Consider the following 25,899-nt stretch of genomic DNA (forward strand, 5'->3'; position numbering starts at 1 on the left):
ACATTTGCATGATTTCTACCACTATGAATCTCCCATGAACTTAAAGTGTCAATTTTCAAGGAAGTCCTTCCCACCTATATCACATTAATATGGTTTCCCCTCTGTACTTATTACCTAATGTGTCGTGAGGGTTGAAATCTGAGTAAAGCCTTTTCAGCACTCAATATTTTTGAAAGGTTTCTCTACAGCATGTATTCTACAATGAGATGCAAGCAGTGAATTCTGAATAAAGACCTTACCACACTAATTACATTTATAAGGTTTTTTTTCCAGTATGTATTCTCCGATGCTTTGCAAGGGTTGGATTTTGACTAAATGCCTTGCCACACTCATTACATTTGTAAGGTTTCTCTCCAGTATGAATCCTGTGATGAATCCTGAGGTGTGAATTTTGAGTAAAGACCTTGCCACAGACATTACATTTATAAGGTCTCTCTCGAGTATGAATTCTCTTATGACCTGCAAGGTGTGAATTACGACAGAAGCCTTTGCCACAAAAATCACATTTATAAGGTTTTGCTCCTGTATGGATCACCTGATGTCGCCTGAGGGCTGACTTATCATTAAAGCTTTTGCCACACTCATTACATTTGTAAGGTTTCTCTCCAGTATGAATCCTCTGATGTCTTGCAAGATATGAATTTTGACTAAAGACTCTGCCACATACATCACACTTATATAATTTCTCTTCTGTGTGGATTAACTGATGTCTACTGAGTTTCGATCTGTAATTAAAGGTCTTGCCACACTCATTACATATGTAAGGTTTCTCTCCAATATGATCTCTCTGATGAATTGCAAGGTCTGAATTTCGACTATAAACTTTGCCACATACATCACACTTATATAATTTCTCTCCTGTATGGATTATCTGATGTCGAGTAAGCGTTGAGCTCTGATGAAAGGTTTTGCCACACTCATTACATTTGTAACATTTCTCTCCAGTATGAATTACCTGATGGCTAGCAAGGGATGATTTTTTACTAAAGACTTTGCCACACTCATCACATTTGTAAGGTTCCTCTCCAGTATGAATTCTCTGATGAACTGCAAGGATTGCTTTTTTACCAAAGACCTTACCACAGTCATTACATTTGTAACGTTTCTCTCCAGAATGAATTCTATGATGTTTTGCAAGGTATGAACGTACACTAAAGGCTCTGCCACACACATCACATTTATATAATTTTCCTCCTTTATGAATTACCTGATGTTTCCTGAGGTTTGAGCTATGATGAAAGATTTTGCCACACACATTACATTTGTAAGGATCCTCTCCAGTATGAACTGCCTGATGACATGCAAGTGCTGCTTTCTGACTAAAGACCTGGCCACACTCATTACATCTGTAAGGCTTCTCTCCAGTATGAGTTCTCTGATGAACTGCAAGATTTGAATTTCGACTATAAACTTTGCCACATACATCACATTTATATATTCTCACTCCTTTATGGATTATCTGATGTCGAGCGAGGATTGAGCTGTGATAAAAGGTTCTACCACACTCATTACATTTGTAAGGTTTCTCTCCAGTATGAATTCTCTGATGACTTGCAAGGGTTCCTTTTCGACTAAAGACCTTCCCACACTCGTTACATTTGTAAGGTTTCTCTCCAGTATGAATTCTCTGATGAAGTGCAAGGATTGAATTTCGATTAAAGACTCTGCCACATACATCACATTTATATGGTTTTGCTCCTGTATGGATTAACTGATGTCTTCTACGATTCGAGTTGTGATTAAACACTTTATCACACACATTACATTTGTAAGGTTTCTCTGCAGTATGAATTCTCTGATGAACGGCAAGGTATGATTTTTGACTAAAGACTTTTTCACACATGTCACATTTATAAAACTTCTCTTCTGTATGGATTACCTGATGTCCAGTGATGTGTGAGCCATGATCAAGGGTTTTGCCACACACGTTATGTTTGTAAGATTTCTCTCCAGTATGAGTTCTCTGATGAACTGCAAGGTCTGAATTTTGACTAAAAACTTTGCCACATACATCACAATTATGTAATTTTTCTTCTGTATGGATGATCTGATGTCGAGTGCGGTTTGAGACCTGATGAAAGGTTTTGCCAGACTCATTACATTTGTAAGGTTGTTCCCTGTGTGCCCTCTGGTCTTGTGTCAGTACTGAAGGATGCACAAAATCGTTCCCATTTGTATCAGAAATGCTTGTCTGGACAACAGGAGTAACTGTCTGAGGTGGTGAAAATGAGGCACTACTGTTGATATTCTTGTCAGCTTGATTAAATTCACCAATTTTTTGTTCACTTTTAAATATATGCAATTCATCCCGAAAGCTTGATGCAAGCCTATTTTCAATAGGCTTAATTCCTGCAACACTCCTACCAAGTCCATCTCTCTTATCAGTAGGATTTTCATTATGGGACATAGGAGTTCCTTCGTAATTTCTTACCTCATCTCTCTGCTGAGGCTCAAAGTCAGATATATTTTCCTGGATTCCCCTGAGGTTAAAACGTTTCACTTTATTCCTTTCATGTCTTCCCAACATCACTTTTTGTAATACTTCTCCTCTACCAGTGTTTACTTTTAGTTGTAATTTCTTGATCACGTGTGTAGCAGAGATGTCTAGAAGATAAAAGAACCATAAGTAGCCTATTCATTTTAATTCGTAAATAAACGCTTCATGTTAAATACCTGACATTACACCAAAACTAACACTTATACCAAAGTTATTAACTTTCCAACAAAGATCTTCAAGTTTTTAGGAACACAAAAGGAATGATTCTTCACTAAAGAAAAAGTGATTAATTTTAGGGTACTGTACTTTCAAACAACGTATGCCAAAAATACTCACATAGGAATAACTTCTGTTAGCTATCAAAGAAAGTATATTTCCACCATGATGTATAAGCACACACCAATTAACAGTAAACATACTGCTGTCTCATAGCTGAGGAGAAAAAAACATCACACTATGCGTATATTCTGCATACCTATTATTCATAAATAACTGCTAAATAGCAGACAATATATTGTAACAGTCAGTAATAGAAAACTAGCAGGAATTCCGTGGCGGACCTGTGGTTAGGACGCCGCACTTTCACTACAGAGGGCCCAGGTTCAATCCCTGGTCAGGGAACTAAGATCCCACAAGCTGTGCAGCATGGCCAAAATAAAAGGAAAAAAAGAAAACTAGCATATTGATGAATAATCTAAATGAGTTGCAGATAGAATTGGGAAACAAATATAGCATAGAGAAAATGAAGAATTTGATAAAACAACTTTTTAAAAAACAAAATATTTTTCTCAGTACCTCCTATAAAACTATGTATCCATGAAAAAGCATAAAACATCTAAAAGCCAATCATCCGTAAATCAAAATTAGATATTTATGAATAAAATATTCTCCATTTACATTTACCACCAATTAATGGAGCAATTCCCAACCTATGAAGTGCCCTTAAACATCCAGCTCATTGGCTCCACAATATACACAATAAAGAGTGAGCAACTGGTAAATTTATTAACTACGCTCAGAAACGACGTCGTTGAGACATATTGCAAAACAAACAAACAAAAGAAGCATACGATATAAAATGCAAAGGGACGTCAATAAACATGACACACTATTAATATATCTTGATATATAAAATTACCTTTTGAGTCTTTACTAAAAACGTGCACTATTCTAAGGCATCTAACAGCAATAATTTCCTTTAAATGGCTTGAAGAAACTTACCACAATTTTTCAAATTAGGACAGAAGACTCACAGTTTTCTGTACATGATCCCAACTGACACAGAAAGTAGTGAGAGAAACAGGATTTGAACCTAGACCTACAGACTAAGACAACATCACTTAAGCATGACTACCCAGACAAGCAGTATAAATTACATAATATTACAGAAAATTCCAAGAGTTTAAAAAGAAAACTTCAAAGGAGATGCAAGAAGACGTGAGCTGTGTAACTAAAAATGTTGTTCCGGCATCCCTCCTGGAAATGGTTTCTGGTTCATCAGTGGAGGTGTCACTCCACCTCATAAGCTCTCTCATTAAGATGCTTCAAAATTAGGTGTAGACGTAGAATGAACGATGGTGCACACACAGGTAATGAAAAATATGGCATCAACAACAGTTTACTCAACAGTGGCACAAATATGGGGATGTGAACTTGGACACTTTTCTTAGGAGAAATTCCTATGCCATTTAACTGAGGCTGAAAGGGAATGGTCATTAGCGTATATGAAACACTGTCACAGTGCCCTTGAGACGTGCCTTTGTGTCACTCCACAAAAGCAGAAAAAAGAATGTGGAAAGACTAATCGGCCAGGCTCTGATGGTAACCTGGAACATGCTGAACTCTCCACTAAATAGCCTGAAGTGGTGAATCTGTGTGTAGCAGGAAAATGTTACAAGATATGAGGAAAAGCATTCTCTGTAAGAATTTTCTGTTACCCAGTAAACCCACTCCATAGAGAGTCCACCAGAAGTTGTCCATTAACTAAGGGTGGATTATCACAGCAAACAAACTAGAAAAATTTCAGAGCCTTGGACTATGTATTTCAAAAACAGAGTTATAGGCTTCCCTGGTGGCGCAGTGGTTGAGAGTCCGCCTGCCAATGCAGGGGACACGAGTTCGTGCCCCCGTCCGGGAAGATCCCACATGCCGTGGAGCGGCTGGGCCCGTGAGCCATGGCCGCTGAGCCTGCGTGTCCAGAGCCTGTGCTCCACAACGGGAGAGGCCACAACAGTGAGAGGCCCGCGTACAGCAAAAAAAAAAAAAAAAAAAAGAGTTATAGAGGCACAATCATACAAACTTAGAGGAGTACAAAATCAGGAAGGGTATACGTTTCCCAACTAGGTAGCACAGTACACGAGTGGAAAAAATGCAAGATATGTGTGTCAGATTCTATAGGACCTTCAGATGGAACCATGAGCTTTACCCACAGATGCCAAAGTAAAGCCCTGAAATATTCACATAGTCACCTCATGAAAGATTGGGGATTAAAAAAAGGATCTCTCTGTCCATTATCTTTACAGTTTTCCTAAGTAAACGTTACATACGATCCATTCAAACTGGCTGTTACACACATCCTGCAGTTTGTGGCAAAAGCAGAACACAAGAAATGGCTGAGGGATCTCAATAAGCAGGCAGGGCCTGAGACGGCTCCATGCAGGTTCTGAGGTGCCAGATGGAGTAAGAGGGCAGCCAGTGTCTCCCATCTTCTGATTACGTATCCTACAAACATCAAATGTGGATGGAACTGGGAAAGGTTCAGGTATTGAGTCTGGAGGCATCAGCTCTTATCTATATGGACTGAGAACTGAGCTTCCAATAAAATCATGCCCTGAGGGAGAGATGAGGGGGCCAGAAACCCCAATAAAACAGCTCGCTTCGGACAACTGGCACTCAATTGAGCGGGAGGCTTTGGGATCACTGGGCAGCAGGGACTCACCGCCAGCCTGCCAGACTCACGGCCTGGTCTCGACCCTCCTGGTGGGCATTTCTCTGCTCAGGGCCGCTGCCAGCCCGGACTGGCAACCTTTTCTGCTGAACATCCCTAGGCAAGGTACGAGTGCCAGGGAGGGGATGGATTCCTCCCTCCACAAAGCGCCTCCTAGCCCATGCTGGGCATGTTCCAGGAATGGGAACTGGCTTTCAACTTTCACCACAGGCCACCCTTAGCCAGCAGGAGCACACTGAGGAAATTTTACCGTCATATTCAATGCATGAGAAAGCTGACCGTTTTTCCCCCTGCTGCCAACACAACACAGAGACATCAATAAATGACACGAATAAAATGTGGTACTATTTAAAAGAGAAACGAAAAACAGCCCGCCTCACACTCCTCAAAGTCAAGCAACAACCAGTTCACGGGAGCCAGATACGGAGCGTTGTAGATCATGATAAAGACTTTGCCTTTGTCTCTGTAGGAGCTGCAGCACCACTGCAGGGTGAAAGAATGCATTTTACATGTTGAAAGAGTGATAAGTTATGGAGAAGAAAAACTTCCCTCTGAGAGTTCATAATAATAAACAAACATTGGTATTCTCACAGAACTCTCCAACAGGAGTGTTCAGAGTTTCTCAAACACTATTATAATAATGAGGCTTCCCCTCAGCCCTTCTGAGATCTGACCTATATTCAAACTTTGATACAATCCCAAAGGCACTCACCTCACTATCTACAGCCTAGGGCTCTTTCTCTTGCTACAAAGTGGGTAAAATATTCAGAAACAGAAATTCCTCCAGTTAAGAACAAGAAACATGATCAGCTATGGATTTTCCGGAAACTTAGTTCTTTGTTCACCAGAGGATGGAGGACTTTACCAATGGGTCTAGAAAAGTATTTCAAAAATTCATCCACTACTTGCCTCCTTCTGAATACACAGGGAACAGTATAATATGCAGAAACATAGTTCTTTTCCTAGAACTCCATAATCAAAAGCCCATGGGTAGAAAACAGGAAAGTGGGTGTATCAAAAGCTTGCCGTAACTACGTGGGCTCTGGAACAACCCCTGATGCATCATGAAGTGCGCAGGTCATCGTAAGAAAAGGTAGGTTTATGCTCCTGATGCCATATCATGAAGCGTTTCACATCTGAGTCAACAGGGATTTCATATCAGTCAAGGAAAACCAGCTCAAATGAGGCACACAAAGGAAATGCAAAGATACCAAGGGAAGATCCCTACTTCTAGAGGGAAGTTATCCTCACCTAGGGAGAGCAGGTTCCTGTAGGTCTCCAACATCACGTCCCTGTACAAGGCTTGCTGAGCGGGTTCCAGGCATTCCCACTCCTCCTGAGAGAATTCTATGTCAATATCCTTGAATGTCAACTGTTCCTGAAATGAAAATACATTTCACCAGGGGGTCCTGGGGAGAGTTCTTATTTGCACACAAAATGACAAGAAGAGAGGGGTAAGGATGAATTCAGTTGAAGTACGTTTTCTGACAAATCCACGTAAAGGTATTTGGAGCAAATGATCAGTCTCTAATTTTAATTTCTTATGCTTTTTCATGAGATTATGATATCTTCCAATTAATGTGGAGTTTTCATTTTTGTGGAAATATATGAAATATATACAAATAAAATTCAAGAATGGATTGTCTATATATGCAGAAGTATTACATATTATGTTCTACATACTGAGTGATACTCAATATCTAGATGAGCTATAGAATGAGTGATGTCTTAAGTCCACAGTGGCTTTAAAAAAAGTCAAAATCTTAAATTATGATGATGATGACAACAGCAATGACTAACAGTGGTTGAATACTTCCTATATGCAAAAAACTACTCTAAAGGCTTTATACATGTGAGCTTGTCATCAACCTAACAGCTCTTTACAGTAAGATCTGTTCCCATCTTACAGAGGAGAAAACTGTCAGAGACAGTCTGAGCAACGCAACTGAGGTTAAGAAGCTAAGAAATGACAGAGCAAGCATATGAACTAAGGTGGCTGGGCTCTGGAATTGAAGCTAAAGAAGCAGAAAATTTAGTAACAGAAAGACCAGTGAAAGTACACTGACAGAGAATTCCTGGAGAAACCTTGAAAGGTCACTACAGATGTGGGCACACACAAAAATGTACATAAAATGTTAGTAATATTATTACTATTTAAACCATTAAGGGAATTCCTTGGCAGTCCAGTGGTTAGGACTCTGCACTTTAATTACCGAGCACCCAAGTTCAATCCCTGGTCATGGAACTAATACCCTGCAAGCCGAGCAGTGTGGCCAAAAAACATTTAAAAAATGAAAGAGAAAACAAAAAACATTAACAGGAGAGTGTAGAAAAAATTCAAGGCCATGGAATATATTTAAGACATCATTTCAACTGAAAAAGATATCTTACGCAGTAATAAAATCATGATGTCCTTTATCAAACCATGCACTTGAACATTCACAAACTCTTGCATAAATATGTAAACACACAATTAACTGAAATGAGAGCTGTCTCTGGACATATTTTTGCATCATTTTTTTCATCATCAATTTTATTCAAGTGAATTTCAGCATCTTTGGGACAATGAAAACGTATCAGCTATAGTAAATGGTACTAACATGAAAACATAGGATACTTTAACTCTGATCTCAATAGATACCTATATTCAAAAATATAAATACAATTTTATCCACTAAAATTGACCTATGAAGGTATTAATCAGTTAACTAGAACATTTCACCATACACCATAATCAAAAGAAAACACTTGATGCGTTTCTCTGTAACTACCCTGGAGTGAAGGGGGCTGACTAGGTCTCCTGCCTTTTGCCACGGTACGACGTGCCTGCGTAGAGGCAACTAGAAGAAATAACAGGAAAAACAGAGAACAAGAGTGAGAAAAACAGAAAATGTGTCAGAGAGTTGGAACAGTTAACGTTCACAAATCTGCGGAGATGGACAGGCAAAAAGTTAAAGGATGGAAAAAGATAATCCGTCCTAAAGAGAGCACAGGTGACTATATTATACCATACAAAATAAAGACAAAAACTGACATGAAACAAAGGCTGTTATATAATGATATATGGTACAAATCACCAAGAAGATATAAAAATTATAAACACATATAACGTTAGAGCTCCCCCCAAAATGAAGTAAACGTTAATAGAGATGAAGAGAGAAGTAGACAGCAGCACAATATCAGTATGAGACTTCAACACCCTAGTTCTACCTACAGATAGAAACAAAAAGATCAATAAGGAAACAGAGGCCTTAAACAACAATATAGGACAACTGTACCTAAGAGACATGTACAGAACACTCCACCCAATGACAGCAGAAAACACATCCTTCTAGAGCACACATGAAACATTTTCCAGGAAAGACCACATCTTAGGCCACAAAACAAATCTTAACAAATTTAAGAAGGTTGAGATCATAAAAAGTATCTTCTCCAACCACAATGAAAAGATACTAGAAATAAAGAGCAGAAGGAAAACAGGAAAATCCCCCAAATGAGGAAATTAAACAGCCCATTCTTAAAGAAGCAATGGGTCAAAGAAGAAATCACAAGGAAATTTTAAAAATATTTGAATGAGAATAAAAACGCAACATACTAAAATTTATAACATGCAGTCAAAGCTGTATTAAAACAAAAGTCAAGGACTCCCTGGCACTCTGGTGGTTAAGATTGTGCTTCCATTGTAGGGGGTGTGGGTTCGATCCCTTGACAGGGAACTAAGATCCCACGTGCTGCATGGCACGGCCTAAAAAAAAGGTCTACAATGTTAAATGCTTACAACAAAAGAGAGAAAAGCACGACCTCCCTGGCGGTCCAGTGGTTAATACTCCCTGCTTCCGCCGCAGGGGGCATGAGTTTGATCTCTGGAAGGGGAACTAAGATCCTGTATGGCACACAGCATGGCCAAAAAAATACAATAAAATAAAATATTTTTTAAAACGGAAAAGATGTCTACACTGCTGTTCAAGAAAGTACTGAACGTCCTAGCTAGAGCCATTAGACAAGACAAATCAAAGATATGAAAATTGAAAAAAGTTAAAATTGTTTTTTTGCAGGTGACAAGGTTTTATATATACAAAACAAAAAGATCCCACAAAAAAACGACTACTTCAAAAGAAAACTTTACAAAAGTTGCAGCATAAAAACATCAGCACAGGGCTTCCCTGGTGGCGCAGTGGTTGAGAGTCCACCTGCCGATGCAGGGGACACGGGTTCGTGTCCCAGTCCGGGAGGATCCCACATGCCGCGGAGCAGCTGGGCCCGTGAGCCATGGCCGCTGAGCCTGTGCATCCGGAGCCTGTGCTCTGCGACGGGAGAGGCCACAACAGTGAGAGGCCTGCATACCGCAAAAAAAAAAAAAAAAAAAAGGCAACAGATGCAAAATTAAATACAGATGTTGAATAATTGAAGGATAGACATAATTAGCCTTGTTAGTGTAGCAACTTGATTAAAAGATTTGTTTTTAAAGCTGGACAACATGGATTCAATTCCTGATTCAGTCACTTGCTGGGATGGAACTGAATGGGTCTAAATCTGTCTTTGCCCTAAAATCCTTCATTTGTGAAATGAAAGTAAACGTCAGTGCTTTTTTCAGACATGAAAATTCAGTACGTTTTTGGGCATAAAGCCTTAATAACAGTGACTCTTACTTGGAACTGTGAGAGAAAAGATAATACAAATCAAAACTAAGATCACTTATCCAAGGAAAACATTTTATTTTTGGTCAGGATCAAATTCTAACTGGAGGATATCTAGTGTCAGTTGTCATGGTATGAGTAGCACAAATCTTATTTTCTCTGCAGAATTCACTGACTCTGAATGTGAATACCAATCACTGAGAATGGCTTCTAGATATCGGGCAACGGAGATTGTCTCCTTGTCAAAAACTATAGCTGGAATCTTGTGATCTTTGTTATTCACCCTTAAAAATAATGCAGAAGAAAAGGGGTATTTAAAACATATATGTATTACAGTAGAAAATAAACCATGTAGGGTATTCCCTGGCAGTCCCGTGGTTAGGACTAGTGCTTGCACTGCCACCGCCTGGGTTCTTTCCCTGGTTGGGGAACTAAGATCCCACAAGCCATGCGGTGCTGCCAAAAAACCAAAACAAAAACAAACAAAAAAATCAAAAGAAAAGAAACCATGTAACCTATTGCTTAATACAATGATTATAATCAAAATTTTAATAGCCTTTGGATAATTGCTCTTCTGGTAAATTGCTTAGATTATCTAAACAACAGTTCCACGCATTAACTTTTATTAAACGAGGGTACAAATATCTTGGGCAATTTATTTAAATAGTATTTTACAAACTTTTTCAACAACCCTACTGAACAACGGAACGTATGTCTGCTGCAGGGGGAAAACTGTAATGAATTATTAGCATGAAGAAAAGTATGGTGAACTTTCCTGGTGGTCCAGTGGTTAAGAATCCGTCTTCCAATGCAGGGGATGTGAGTTCGATCCCTGGTTGGGTAACTAATATCCCACATGCCGTATGGCAAATAAGCCTGCGGGCTCTGGAGCCCGCATGCAGCAACGAAGAACCCGCGCTCCGCAACTAAGACCAACGCAGCCAAATAAATACTTTTTTTTAAAAAAGGAAAAGAAAACTATGGTGTATCCTAACCAAGAAATCAGGAGTTTCAGGAGTAAACATTCAGTGTTTTATTAAAGCGTCTGACTCCAGTTTTTGATGCTTGATTACTGACACCTTCTAAGTCTCACAACCTCTTCCTATTCTGCTTCTCTGGGCAAGCTGATGAGGAAGCCTGATGGATCCCCCCTGCGATGCAAACTGGTAGTTCAAACCATATGCATATCCTCCAACAAGCCTCAAATAGTGATCACGTTAACAAACCAAGCCAGTGACCATTCCCTGTTGTCTCAAATCATTTTTTGAACAACTCAGAAGTCTCCCCTGTCCCCCTAGAAACCTGAATAATGTAACACACATTCTCATAACACTTCAACGTTAATATCAATCTAAATGACCTTTAGTGGGGTCCCACCTTTTTCCACTGAATGGCTACAATTACAATTAGCAACAACAAAAAATATTTGGGGAGTGAATGTATGAAATTTCAAGTTTATCTATCAAACAAAAATATTCCCCTTGTACATTGTTCATTTTTAAGAGAAAACGCATGAACATCAATATTTTCAAATTATTTCACTGAGTGATTCAAGCACAAAAGAGAGATTTATGATTTTTAAGTTTTCTAATATTTTGCATACGCGTACTATATTTGTTATTTTCCCGTCATGTAAATCAAGGTGCATGCCTTCGGTTTACCTTGGACACAATAAAGAATATGAAGCACTACGTTCACGTAATGCATACTCATGGATGTGGAGCAGGTTTTAAGGAATGTTCAAAAAGCACAGCCCCAATGTGGAGTCGCCTGCCCCCAGGACAGCAAACCAAGACTTACTTGCAGTTTCACCCCTTCCAGGAATGTGACCTTAAATCAATCACTCTGGAATTTCCTGAACAACACTACAGATGTAACCTACAGGAAAAGACCTTTGCAATCCCTCCCCCAGCAAAAGGTAACCTTGCCAAAAAAACTTTTTTCTTTTGGAAATATCTTTCTTATCCTGCCTGGTTTCTATTTACAAATGATTTGCATTTTGTACAGCTGCTTTGAGCCCCTCTTTATTTATTGATACTAGATGGGATGCACACTGATTCACAAATCACTCATGAAAGCCAGTTAGTTCTTTAAATTTACTCCGTTCAATTTTTGTTCTTTAATAGAAGGCAGAGTCTGAAATGCACTCCTACGGTATTTTCACTATAGCCGCATAAATATTCTGGAGCAGAGTTTGCAGAGAATAAATCAGATACAAATTATGAATATATAATCCATAAATTGTATGTTGTTTGATTCCATCAGGGAAAGAAATTTTTACAGATTCTTTCAACCCTGAGAGCCTAATGATGCAATGCTAGCTTCTGTTATAAAGTATTAAGGTGGAATAAAACTGTGTTGGTGGAAGAAACATGATTCATCCAGGGTTATGAAAAACGATTGATTTTATTAATTAAAGAACACCTATTTTAATTGATTCAGAATTAAACCAAAGCAAAATGTAATGGCAACAGTCAAATGTAAATCATACACATGCACATACTGTTTTTCTCACACTAACTGCTCTCTTTCAAGTTCCAAGAAAAAAACTAATTTTTCATTAAACACACATATATACAACAGCTATTCCCATTCACTGCAAAAAGTGATCAGCTTTTCCTTTGTACTGTTTCTACCACATAATCAGCCCCTAGGAACCTGTCACTCTCCTCCCGGGAAAAGCCCAGTTCCTTAATGTCCCTTCTGCTCTGTTCACGGCCAGTTGGTAGACCATTCTGTGCTGTAACCTGTAATGGCCTATCTACAGAAGGGCCTGAACATAGTAAGCATGATTAGTCATGTCCCAGTTTTACACTACTCACTGCCACCCCCCAACTAATGCTAATTCACACGCTACTGAATTTGATAATAAAGGGTCCCACTTTTACCAGGGGACATGGATGTGGATGAACTACAGTTAATGAAGTCAGCCCCCTCATCTTATTGACTCTTTCCCAGAGACCATTCTGAAAGTCCTGTAGTTAAGGCATAAAATGAACACACTTCAAACTTCGGGTTGAAAGGCATTAAGAGCAACATAGACTTTTCAAGAAAAGACAAATATTTATACACTGAAGATAACAGGCCATTTCCACACACGTCCTTCTTCCTGTCATACACATCATGTCATACGTTTTACCATATGTGACTTGTAATTATTCTCTTGTATGCAATATCTCAGATTACTCTCAAAGAACTAAAGACATTTGTTTCTAGTATGGATTCTCTGATACAGTCTGTTGTCAGAAGGGCTCAAAAACTTTCCATATCATTACACCAAAGGTGTTGATACTTGATGAAAACCTTTACATTTCTTGCCACACACATTACATTTGTGTGGTTTCCTTCCAGGATAAGTATTTTGATATCTAGTGATGAATGAGCAATAATCTGAAACCTTGCAATACTCACTGAATGTTCAAGTATGAAGTATTTGGTGAACACTCAGTTTAAGGCACAACACAAAAGCTTTGACACATTCATTACATCTGGAATGTCCTGTCCAGTATAGATTATCTGATGATTGGTGAGACGTGAGCCCTGAGTAAAGGTTTTTCCCATTCATGGCATTTGTGAGGTAGTCTCCAGAATGAATTCTTTGGTGAATGAATTTCTTCTCCAAAGGCCTGGTCATACTAAATACGTTTATCTGATTCTTTCCAGCGTGATTTTTCCAAGGAAGCGTAACATGTGCACACCTGCTAAAACCCTCACTTAAAGTCTCTCACCAGTATGGATTACCTGATGGTAAGGTAGGACTGAAAGTAAACTGAAGGATATGCCACACATTATATCTGAAAGGTTTCTCTCCAGTATAAATTCTTCGGTGGATATTAAGGTATGAATTCTGACTAAAGACTTTGAGACATTCATTACATTTCTATGGTTTCTGTCTAGCATGGATTATCCAATCATAGGTAAGGCTTTGCCACACTGAAGACATGTGCATGATTTCTACCACTATGAATCTCCCATGAACTTAAAGTGTCAATTTTCAAGGAAGTCCTTCCCACCTATATCACATTAACATGGTTTCCCCTCTGTATTTATTACCTAATGTGTAGTGAGGGTTGAAATCTGAGTAAAGCCTTTTCAGCACTCAATATTTTTGAAAGGTTTCTCTACAGCATGTATTCTACAATGAGATGCAAGCAGTGAATTCTGAATAAAGACCTTACCACACTAATTACATTTATAAGGTTTTTTTTCCAGTATGTATTCTCCGATGCTTTGCAAGGGTTGGATTTTGACTAAATACCTTGCCACACTCATTACATTTGTAAGGTTTCTCTCCAGTATGAATCCTGTGATGAATCCTGAGGTGTGAATTTTGAGTAAAGACCTTGCCACAGACATTACATTTATAAGGTCTCTCTCGAGTATGAATTCTCTTATGACCTGCAAGGTGTGAATTACGACAGAAGCCTTTGCCACAAAAATCACATTTATAAGGTTTTGCTCCTGTATGGATCACCTGATGTCGCCTGAGGGCTGACTTATCATTAAAGCTTTTGCCACACTCATTACATTTGTAAGGTTTCTCTCCAGTATGAATCCTCTGATGTCTTGCAAGATATGAATTTTGACTAAAGACTCTGCCACATACATCACACTTATATAATTTCTCTTCTGTGTGGATTAACTGATGTCTACTGAGTTTCGATCTGTAATTAAAGGTCTTGCCACACTCATTACATATGTAAGGTTTCTCTCCAATATGATCTCTCTGATGAATTGCAAGGTCTGAATTTCGACTATAAACTTTGCCACATACATCACACTTATATAATTTCTCTCCTGTATGGATTATCTGATGTCGAGTGAGGGTTGAGCTCTGATGAAAGGTTTTGCCACACTCATTACATTTGTAACATTTCTCTCCAGTATGAATTACCTGATGGCTAGCAAGGGATGATTTTTTACTAAAGACTTTGCCACACTCATCACATTTGTAAGGTTCCTCTCCAGTATGAATTCTCTGATGAACTGCAAGGACTGCTTTTTTACCAAAGACCTTACCACAGTCATTACATTTGTAACGTTTCTCTCCAGAATGAATTCTGTGATGTTTTGCAAGGTATGAACGTACACTAAAGGCTCTGCCACACACATCACATTTATATAATTTTCCTGCTTTATGAATTACCTGATGTTTCCTGAGGTTTGAGCTATGATGAAAGATTTTGCCACACACATTACATTTGTAAGGATCCTCTCCAGTATGAACTGCCTGATGACATACAAGTGCTGCTTTCTGACTAAAGACCTGGCCACACTCATTACATTTGTAAGGCTTCTCTCCAGTATGAGTTCTCTGATGAACTGCAAGATTTGAATTTCGACTATAAACTTTGCCACATACATCACATTTATATATTCTCACTCCTTTATGGATTATCTGATGTCGAGCGAGGATTGAGCTGTGATAAAAGGTTCTACCACACTCATTACATTTGTAAGGTTTCTCTCCAGTATGAATTCTCTGATGACTTGCAAGGGTTCCTTTTCGACTAAAGACCTTCCCACACTCATTACATTTGTAAGGTTTCTCTCCAGTATGAATTCTCTGATGAAGTGCAAGGATTGAATTTCGATTAAAGACTCTGCCACATACATCACATTTATATGGTTTTGCTCCTGTATGGATTAACTGATGTCTTCTACGATTCGAGTTGTGATTAAACACTTTATCACACACATTACATTTGTAAGGTTTCTCTGCAGTATGAATTCTCTGATGAACGGCAAGGTATGATTTTTGACTAAAGACTTTTTCACATATGTCACATTTATAAAACTTCTCTTCTGTATGTATTACCTGATGTCCAGTGATGTGTGAGCCATGATCAAGGGTTTTGCCACACACGTTATGTTTGTAAGATTTCTCTCCAGTATGAGTTCTCTGATGAACTGCAAGGTCTGAATTTTGACTAAAAACTTTGCCACATACATCACAATTATGTAATTTTTCTTCTGTATGGATGATCTGATGTTGAGTGCGGTTTGAGACCTGATGAAAGGTTTTGCCAGACTCATTACATTTGTAAGGTTGTTCCCTGTGTGCCCTCTGGTCTTGTGTCAGTACTGAAGGATGCACAAAATCGTTCCCATTTGTATCAGAAATGCTTGTCTGGACAACAGGAGTAACTGTCTGAGGTGGTGAAAATGAGGCACTACTGTTGATATTCTTGTCAGCTTGATTAAATTCACCAATTTTTTGTTCACTTTTAAATATATGCAATTCATCCCGAAAGCTTGATGCAAGCCTATTTTCAATAGGCTTAATTCCTGCAACACTCCTACCAAGTCCATCTCTCTTATCAGTAGGATTTTCATTATGGGACATAGGAGTTCCTTTGTAATTTCTTACCTCATCTCTCTGCTGAGGCTCAAAGTCAGATATATTTTCCTGGATTCCCCTGAGGTTAAAACGTTTCACTTTATTCCTTTCATGTCTTCCCAACATCACTTTTTGTAATACTTCTCCTCTACCAGTGTTTACTTTTAGTTGTAATTTCTTGATCACGTGTGTAGGAGAGATGTCTAGAAGATAAAAGAACCATAAGTAGCCTATTCATTTTAATTCGTAAATAAACGCTTCATGTTAAATACCTGATATTACACCAAAACTAACACTTATACCAAAGTTATTAACTTTCCAACAAAGATCTTCAAGTTTTTAGGAACACAAAAGGAATGATTCTTCACTAAAGAAAAAGTGATTAATTTTAGGGTACTGTACTTTCAAACAACGTATGCCAAAAGTACTCACATAGGAATAACTTCTGTTAGCTATCAAAGAAAGTATATTTCCACCATGATGTATAAGCACACACCAATTAACAGTAAACATACTGCTGTCTCATAGCTGAGGAGAAAAAAACATCACACTATGCGTATATTCTGCATACCTATTATTCATAAATAACTGCTAAATAGCAGACAATATATTGTAACAGTCAGTAATAGAAACTAGCAGGAATTCCCTGGCGGACCTGTGGTTAGGACGCCGCACTTTCACTACAGAGGGCCCAGGTTCAATCCCTGGTCAGGGAACTAAGATCCCACAAGCTGTGCAGCATGGCCAAAATAAAAGGAAAAAAAGAAAACTAGCATATTGATGAATAATCTAAATGAGTTGCAGATAGAATTGGGAAACAAATATAGCATAGAGAAAATGAAGAATTTGATAAAACAACTTTTTAAAAAACAAAATATTTTTCTCAGTACCTCCTATAAAACTATGTATCCATGAAAAAGCATAAAACATCTAAAAGCCAATCATCCGTAAATCAAAATTAGATATTTATGAATATTCTCTATTTACATTTACAACCAATTAATGGAGCAATTCCCAACCTATGAAGTGCCCTTAAACATCCAGCTCATTGGCTCCACAATATACACAATAAAGAGTGAGCAACTGGTAAATTTATTAACTACGCTCAGAAACGACGTCGTTGAGACAAACTGCAAAACAAACAAACAAAAGAAGCATACGATATAAAATGCAAAGGGACGTCAATAAACATGACGCACTATTAATATATCTTGATATACAAAATTACCTTTTGAGTCTTTACTAACAACGTGCACTATTCTAAGGCATCTAACAGCAATAATTTCCTTTAAATGGCTTGAAGAAACTTACCACAATTTTTCAAATTAGGACAGAAGACTCACAGTTTTCTGTACATGATCCCAACTGACACAGAAAGTAGTGAGAGAAACAGGATTTGAACCTAGACCTACAGACTAAGACAACATCACTTAAGCATGACTACCCAGACAAGCAGTATAAATTACATAATATTACAGAAAATTCCAAGAGTTTAAAAAGAAAACTTCAAAGGAGATGCAAGAAGACGTGAGCTGTGTAACTAAATATGTTGTTCAGGCATCCCTCCTGGAAATGGTTTCTGGTTCATCATTGGAGGTGTCACTCCACCTCATAAGCTCTCTCATTAAGATGCTTCAAAATTAGGTGTAGACGTAGAATGAACGATGGTGCACACACAGGTAATGAAAAATATGGCATCAACAACAATTTACTCAACAGTGGCACAAATATGGGGATGTGAACTTGGACACTTTTCTTAGGAGAAATTCCTATGCCATTTAACTGAGGCTGAAAGGGAATGGTCATTAGCGTATATGAAACACTGTCACAGTGCCCTTGAGACGTGCCTTTGTGTCACTCCACAAAAGCAGAAAAAAGAATGTGGAAAGACTATAATCGGCCACGCTCTGATGGTAACCTGGAACATGCTGAACTCTCCACTAAATAGCCTGAAGTGGTGAATCTGTGTGTAGCAGGAAAACGTTACAAGATATGAGGAAAAGCATTCTCTGTAAGAATTTTCTGTTACCCAGTAAACCCACTCCATAGAGAGTCCACCAGAAGTTGTCCATTAACTAAGGGTGGATTATCACAGCAAACAAACTAGAAAAATTTCAGAGCCTTGGACTATGTATTTCAAAAACAGAGTTATAGGCTTCCCTGGTGGCGCAGTGGTTGAGAGTCCGCCTGCCAATGCAGGGGACACGAGTTCGTGCCCCCGTCCGGGAAGATCCCACATGCCGTGGAGCGGCTGGGCCCGTGAGCCATGGCCGCTGAGCCTGCATATCCAGAGCCTGTGCTCCACAACGGGAGAGGCCACAGCAGTGAGAGGCCCGCGTACCGCAAAAAAAAAAAAAAAAAAAAAAAAAAAGAGTTATAGAGGCACAATCATACAAACTTAGAGGAGTACAAAATCAGGAAGGGTATACGTTTCCCAACTAGGTAGCACAGTACACGAGTGGAAAAAATGCAAGATATGTGTGTCAGATTCTATAGGACCTTCAGATGGAACCATGAGCTTTACCCACAGATGCCAAAGTAAAACCCTGAAATAGTCACATAATCACCTCATGAAAGATTGGGGATTAAAAAAAGGATCTCTCTGTTCATTATCTTTACAGTTTTCCTAAGTAAAAGTTACATACGATCCATTCAAACTGGCTGTTACACACATCCTGCAGTTTGTGGCAAAAGCAGAACACAAGAAATGGCTGAGGGATCTCAATAAGCAGGCAGGGCCTGAGACGGCTCCATGCAGGTTCTGAGGTGCCAGATGGAGTAAGAGGGCAGCCAGTGTCTCCCATCTTCTGATTACGTATCCTACAAACATCAAATGTGGATGGAACTGGGAAAGGTTCAGGTATTGAGTCTGGAGGCATCAGCTCTTATCTATATGGACTGAGAACTGAGCTTCCAATAAAATCATGCCCTGAGGGAGAGATGAGGGGGCCAGAAACCCCAATAAAACAGCTCGCTTCGGACAACTGGCACTCAATTGAGCGGGAGGCTTTGGGATCACTGGGCAGCAGGGACTCACCGCCAGCCTGCCAGACTCACGGCCTGGTCTCGACCCTCCTGGTGGGCACTTCTCTGCTCAGGGCCGCTGCCAGCCCGGACTGGCAACCTTTTCTGCTGAACATCCCTAGGCAAGATACGAGTGCCAGGGAGGGGATGGATTCCTCCCTCCACAAAGCGCCTCCTAGCCCATGCTGGGCATGTTCCAGGAATGGGAACTGGCTTTCAACTTTCACCACAGGCCACCCTTAGCCAGCAGGAGCACACTGAGGAAATTTTACCGTCATATTCAATGCATGAGAAAGCTGACCGTTTTTCCCCCTGCTGCCAACACAACACACAGACATCAATAAATGACACGAATAAAATGTGGTACTATTTAAAAGAGAAACGAAAAACAGCCCGCCTCACACTCCTCAAAGTCAAGCAACAACCAGTTCACGGGAGCCAGATACGGACCGTTGTAGATCATGATAAAGACTTTGCCTTTGTCTCTGTAGGAGCTGCAGCACCACTGCAGGGTGAAAGAATGCATTTTACATGTTGAAAGAGTGATAAGTTATGGAGAAGAAAAACTTCCCTCTGAGAGTTCATAATAATAAACAAACATTGGTATTCTCACAGAACTCTCCAACAGGAGTGTTCAGAGTTTCTCAAACACTATTATAATAATGAGGCTTCCCCTCAGCCCTTCTGAGATCTGACCTATATTCAAACTTTGATACAATCCCAAAGGCATTCACCTCACTATCTACAGCCTAGGGCTCTTTCTCTTGCTACAAAGTGGGTAAAATATTCAGAAACAGAAATTCCTCCAGTTAAGAACAAGAAACATGATCAGCTATGGATTTTCCGGAAACTTAGTCCTTTGTTCACCAGAGGATGGAGGACATTACCAATGGGTCTAGAAAAGTATTTCAAAAATTCATCCACTACTTGCCTCCTTCTGAATACACAGGGAACAGTATAATATGCAGAAACATAGTTCTTTTCCTAGAACTCCATAATCAAAAGCCCATGGGTAGAAAACAGGAAAGTGGGTGTATCAAAAGCTTGCCGTAACTACATGGGCTCTGGAACAACCCCTGATGCATCATGAAGTGCGCAGGTCATCGTAAGAAAAGGTAGGTTTATGCTCCTGATGCCATATCATGAAGCGTTTCACATCTGAGTCAACAGGGATTTCATATCAGTCAAGGAAAACCAGCTCAAATGAGGCACACAAAGGAAATGCAAAGATACCAAGGGAAGATCCCTACTTCTAGAGGGAAGTTATCCTCACCTAGGGAGAGCAGGTTCCTGTAGGTCTCCAACATCACGTCCCTGTACAAGGCTTGCTGAGCGGGTTCCAGGCATTCCCACTCCTCCTGAGAGAATTCTATGTCAATATCCTTGAATGTCAACTGTTCCTGAAATGAAAATACATTTCACCAGGGGGTCCTGGGGAAAGTTCTTATTTGCACACAAAATGACAAGAAGAGAGGGGTAAGGATGAATTCAGTTGAAGTACGTTTTCTGACAAATCCACGTAAAGGTATTTGGAGCAAATTATCAGTCTCTAATTTTAATTTCTTATGCTTTTTCATGAGATTATGATATCTTCCAATTAATGTGGAGTTTTCATTTTTGTGGAAATATATGAAATACATACAAATAAAATTCAAGAATGGATTGTCTATATATATGCAGAAGTATTACATATTATGTTCTACATACTGAGTGATACTCAATATCTAGATGAGCTATAGAATGAGTGATGTCTTAAGTCCGCAGTGGCTTTAAAAAAAGTCAAAATCTTAAATTATGATGATGACGACAACAGCAATGACTAACAGTGGTTGAATACTTCCTATATGCAAAAAACTACTCTAAAGGCTTTATACATGTGAGCTTGTCATCAACCTAACAGCTCTTTACAGTAAGATCTGTTCCCATCTTACAGAGGAGAAAACTGTCAGAGACAGTCTGAGCAACGCAACTGAGGTTAAGAAGCTAAGAAATGACAAAGCAAGCATATGAACTAAGGTGGCTGGGCTCTGGAATTGAAGCTAAAGAAGCAGAAAATTTAGTAACAGAAAGACCAGTGAAAGTACACTGACAGAGAATTCCTGGAGAAACCTTGAAAGGTCACTACAGATGTGGGCACACACAAAAATGTACATAAAATGTTAGTAATATTATTACTATTTAAACCATTAAGGGAATTCCTTGGCAGTCCAGTGGTTAGGACTCTGCACTTTAATTACCGAGCACCCAAGTTCAATCCCTGGTCATGGAACTAATACCCTGCAAGCCGAGCAGTGTGGTCAAAAAACATTTAAAAAATGAAAGAGAAAACAAAAAACATTAACAGGAGAGTGTAGAAAAAATTCAAGGCCATGGAATATATTTAAGACATCATTTCAACTGAAAAAGATATCTTATGCAGTAATAAAATCATGATGTCCTTTATCAAACCATGCACTTGAACATTCACAAACTCTTGCATAAATATGTAAACACACAATTAACTGAAATGAGAGCTGTCTCTGGACATATTTTTGCATCATTTTTTTCATCATCAATTTTATTCAAGTGAATTTCAGCATCTTTGGGACAATGAAAACGTATCAGCTATAGTAAATGGTACTAACATGAAAACATAGGATACTTTAACTCTGATCTCAATAGATACCTATATTCAAAAATATAAATACAATTTTATCCACTAAAATTGACATATGAAGGTATTAATCAGTTAACTAGAACATTTCACCATACACCATAATCAAAAGAAAACACTTGATGCGTTTCTCTGTAACTACCCTGGAGTGAAGGGGGCTGACTAGGTCTCCTGCCTTTTGCCACGGTACGACGTGCCTGCGTAGAGGCAACTAGAAGAAATAACAGGAAAAACAGAGAACAAGAGTGAGAAAAACAGAAAATGTGTCAGAGAGTTGGAACAGTTAACGTTCACAAATCTGCGGAGATGGACAGGCAAAAAGTTAAAGGATGGAAAAAGATAATCCGTCCTAAAGAGAGCACAGGTGACTATATTATACCATACAAAATAAAGACAAAAACTGACATGAAACAAAGGCTGTTATATAATGATATAAGGTACAAATCACCAAGAAGATATAAAAATTATAAATACATATAACATTAGAGCTCCACCCAAAATGAAGTAAACGTTAACAGAGATGAAGAGAGAAGTAGACAGCAGCACAGTATCAGTATGAGACTTCAACACCCTAGTTCTACCTACAGATAGAAACAAAAAGATCAATAAGGAAACAGAGGCCTTAAACAACAATATAGGACAACTGTACCTAAGAGACATGTACAGAACACTCCACCCAATGACAGCAGAAAACACATCCTTCTAGAGCACACATGAAACATTTTCCAGGAAAGACCACATCTTAGGCCACAAAACAAATCTTAACAAATTTAAGAAGGTTGAGATCATAAAAAGTATCTTCTCCAACCACAATGAAAAGATACTAGAAATAAAGAGCAGAAGGAAAACAGGAAAATCCCCCAAATGAGGAAATTAAACAGCCCATTCTTAAAGAAGCAATGGGTCAAAGAAGAAATCACAAGGAAATTTAAAAAATATTTGAATGAGAATAAAAACGCAACATACTAAAATTTATAACATGCAGTCAAAGCTGTATTAAAACAAAAGTCAAGGACTTCCCTGGCACTTTGGTGGTTAAGACTGTGCTTCCATTGTAGGGGGTGTGGGTTCGATCCCTTGACAGGGAACTAAGATCCCACGTGCTGCATGGCATGGCCTAAAATAAAAGGTCTACAATGTTAAATGCTTACAACAAAAGAGGGAAAAGCAGGACCTCCCTGGCGGTCCAGTGGTTAATACTCCCTGCTTCCACCAAAGGGGGCATGAGTTCGATCTCTGGAAGGGGAACTAAGATCCTGTATGGCACACAGCATGGCCAAAAAAATAAAATAAAATAAAATATTTTTTAAAACGGAAAAGATGTCTACACTGCTGTTCAAGAAAGTACTGAACGTCCTAGCTAGAGCCATTAGACAAGACAAAGAAATCAAAGATATGAAAATTGAAAAAAGTTAAAATTGTTTTTTTGCAGGTGACAAGGTTTTATATATACAAAACAAAAAGATCCCACAAAAAAACGACTACTTCAAAAGAAAACTTTACAAAAGTTGCAGCATAAAAACATCAGCACAGGGCTTCCCTGGTGGCGCAGTGGTTGAGAGTCCGCCTGCCGATGCAGGGGACACGGGTTCATGCCCCGGTCCGGGAAAATCCCACATGCAGCAGAGTGGCTAGGCCCGTGAGCCAGGGCCGCTGAGCCTGCGTGTCCGGAGCCTGTGCTCCACAACGGGAGAGGCCACAACAGTGAGAGGCCCGTGTACAGCAAAAAAAAAAAAAAAAAAAAAAAAAAAACATCAGCACAGGGCTTCCCTGGTGGCGCAGTGGCTGAGAGTCCGCCTGCTGATACAGGGGACACAGGTTCGTGCCCCGGTCTGAGAGGATCCCACATGCCGCCGAGCGGCTGGGCCCATGAGCCATCGCTGCTGAGCCTGTGCGTCTGGAGCCTGTGCTCCGCAATGGGAGAGGCCACAATGGTGAGAGGCCCACGTACGGCAGAAAAAACAAATAACAAACAAACAAAAACATCAGCACAGAAAAATCAGTTGCATTTCTATACACAATGAACAATATCAAAAAATATTAGAAAACAATGCTATTTACTATAGCATCAAAAGAGATAGAATACTTAGCTAAGGAGGTAAAGGACTCGTACACTGAACACTACTAAACGTTGCTAAAAGAAATCCATGGAGATACAAATAAATTAAAAGACGCCCTGTACTCATGGACTGGAAGACTTATGAATCTTAAAATGACAGTATTACCCAAAGTGTTCTATAAATGCAATAGAATCCCCATGAAAATTTCAATGGCAATTTTTGCAGTCATAGAAAAAATAATGCTAAAATTCATAGGGAATCTCAAGGGACCCCAAGAGCCCAAATACTCTTGGAAAAGAAGAAGGAGGCCATCATTTTTAGATTTCAAAACATATTACAGGGCTTCCCTGGTGGCGCAGTGGTTGGGAGTCCACCTGCCGATGCAGGGGACACGGGTTCGTGCCCCGGTCTGGGAGGATCCCACGTGCTGCGGAGCAGCTGGGCCCGTGAGCCATGGCCGCTGGGCCTGCGCGTCCGGAGCCTGTGCTCTGCAGCGGGAGAGGCCACAACAGTGAGAGGCCCACATACCGCCAAAAAAAAAAAAAATTACAAAGTAATCAAGATGATGTGGTACTGTCAGAAACGCAGATACATAAAACAATGCAGCAGATTAGAATACCAGAAATACTCCTTGGTATATATGCAAAATGTATTGACATGGATGCCAAGACTGTACAACAGGGAAAGGAGAGTCTCAATAACAAATGGTGCTAAGAAACTAGATATCTACTAACAAAAGAATGAAGCTGGAACACTGCCTGCATCAAAGGTAGAAACTGTGTGTCAAAGGATGCAATCCAAAGAGTGAAAAGACAATTTCTGAGGAATGGAGGTGTGAAAGTGATATAAAGAATTTCCAACTGTCAGAGATTTAGGTTGATTTCATAGTTTAAATTCAATGATGGACTAAAACACATTCTACCACTGACGTCTGTCTCTGAACTGACCATTTCCATTCCCTATTATTAAGATTTTGAAGTCAGCTACATTTAGTTTCAATTGCCTTAGAAAAAGCCAGAACAAATTTCTCCTAATTGGTCTGATATCCAGATTTTACCAGGTATTGTGCATTTTAAGACCTGACTCCTACGTGCAGCTTTTTTTTTTATAACATCTTTATTGGAGTATAATTGCTTTACAATGGTGTGTTAGTTTCTGCTTTATAACAAAGTGAATCAGCTATACATATACATATATCCCCATATCTCCTCCCTCTTGTGTCTCCCTCCCACCCTCCTACATGCAGCTTCTTTATCCTGGTTTATAGAGAGCGGACACTGCATCCACATGGGACCCCAGAACAATTACTGCTGCCCAACAGCTCTGACACCACATCTCCAATCCTGCCCAGGACTACGCCCAGTGGAAACCATTGGCTCTCCTCGTCCAGATCACTCTGTCATAGGGAAATGAAATCTAAGTGGAGCTGACAGGGACTGCGGGAAGGCTCTTGGTGACTGTGAAAGTACAAGTGTCAACCAGGATACTTCAGAGTCAGACAAGATTAGCGAGTCCAAAGAAGGGCATTTCAGAAAGAACAGACTGAGAATCAAATGAAAATATGACTTTACCTGAGAAACAGCCATTCCTGGCTCCTTTTCTTTCCTCTCCCTCCTCTTCCGGGCTTCTTCCTCAGGCAACATGAGTCTTCAGAGGACAATCTTGAAAGATGAAAACATGCTTAGAATCAAAAGACCCCATTCCTGTACCACAACCATAAACACAAGGAAGATCTCTCCAT

The 25,899-nt window shown here is 39.4% G+C and overlaps 1 protein-coding gene across 1 annotated transcript; it reads right to left on the reverse strand.

Moving 5' to 3' along the window:
- Nucleotides 1-206: 206 nt before the first annotated feature.
- LOC132415974 (zinc finger protein 665-like) lies at nucleotides 207-25,793 on the reverse strand. The gene is made up of 5 exons (XM_059999186.2): nucleotides 25,730-25,793; nucleotides 20,719-20,845; nucleotides 16,452-16,624; nucleotides 6,696-6,822; nucleotides 207-2,604 (listed from the first exon to the last, which is right to left on the reverse strand). The coding sequence occupies exons 1-5, from the start codon at nucleotides 25,742-25,744 to the stop codon at nucleotides 254-256; spliced, it is 2,793 nt and encodes a 930-aa protein (XP_059855169.2). The 5' UTR covers nucleotides 25,745-25,793; the 3' UTR covers nucleotides 207-253.
- Between the last annotated feature and the right edge of the window lie 106 nt (nucleotides 25,794-25,899).

This window comes from Delphinus delphis, chromosome 20 (assembly GCF_949987515.2).
Source record: "Delphinus delphis chromosome 20, mDelDel1.2, whole genome shotgun sequence".
Classification (NCBI taxonomy): domain Eukaryota; kingdom Metazoa; phylum Chordata; class Mammalia; order Artiodactyla; family Delphinidae; genus Delphinus; species Delphinus delphis.

Coding starts and splice junctions, on each gene's coding strand:
- LOC132415974 (XM_059999186.2), bottom strand. Junction 16,625..20,718: donor CAGGAACCTGCTCTCCCTAG/GTGAGGATAACT, acceptor TTTATCTTCTAG/ACATCTCTCCTACACACGTG. Junction 6,823..16,451: donor AGCCTCAGCAGAGAGATGAG/GTAAGAAATTAC, acceptor TTTTCATTTCAG/GAACAGTTGACATTCAAGGA.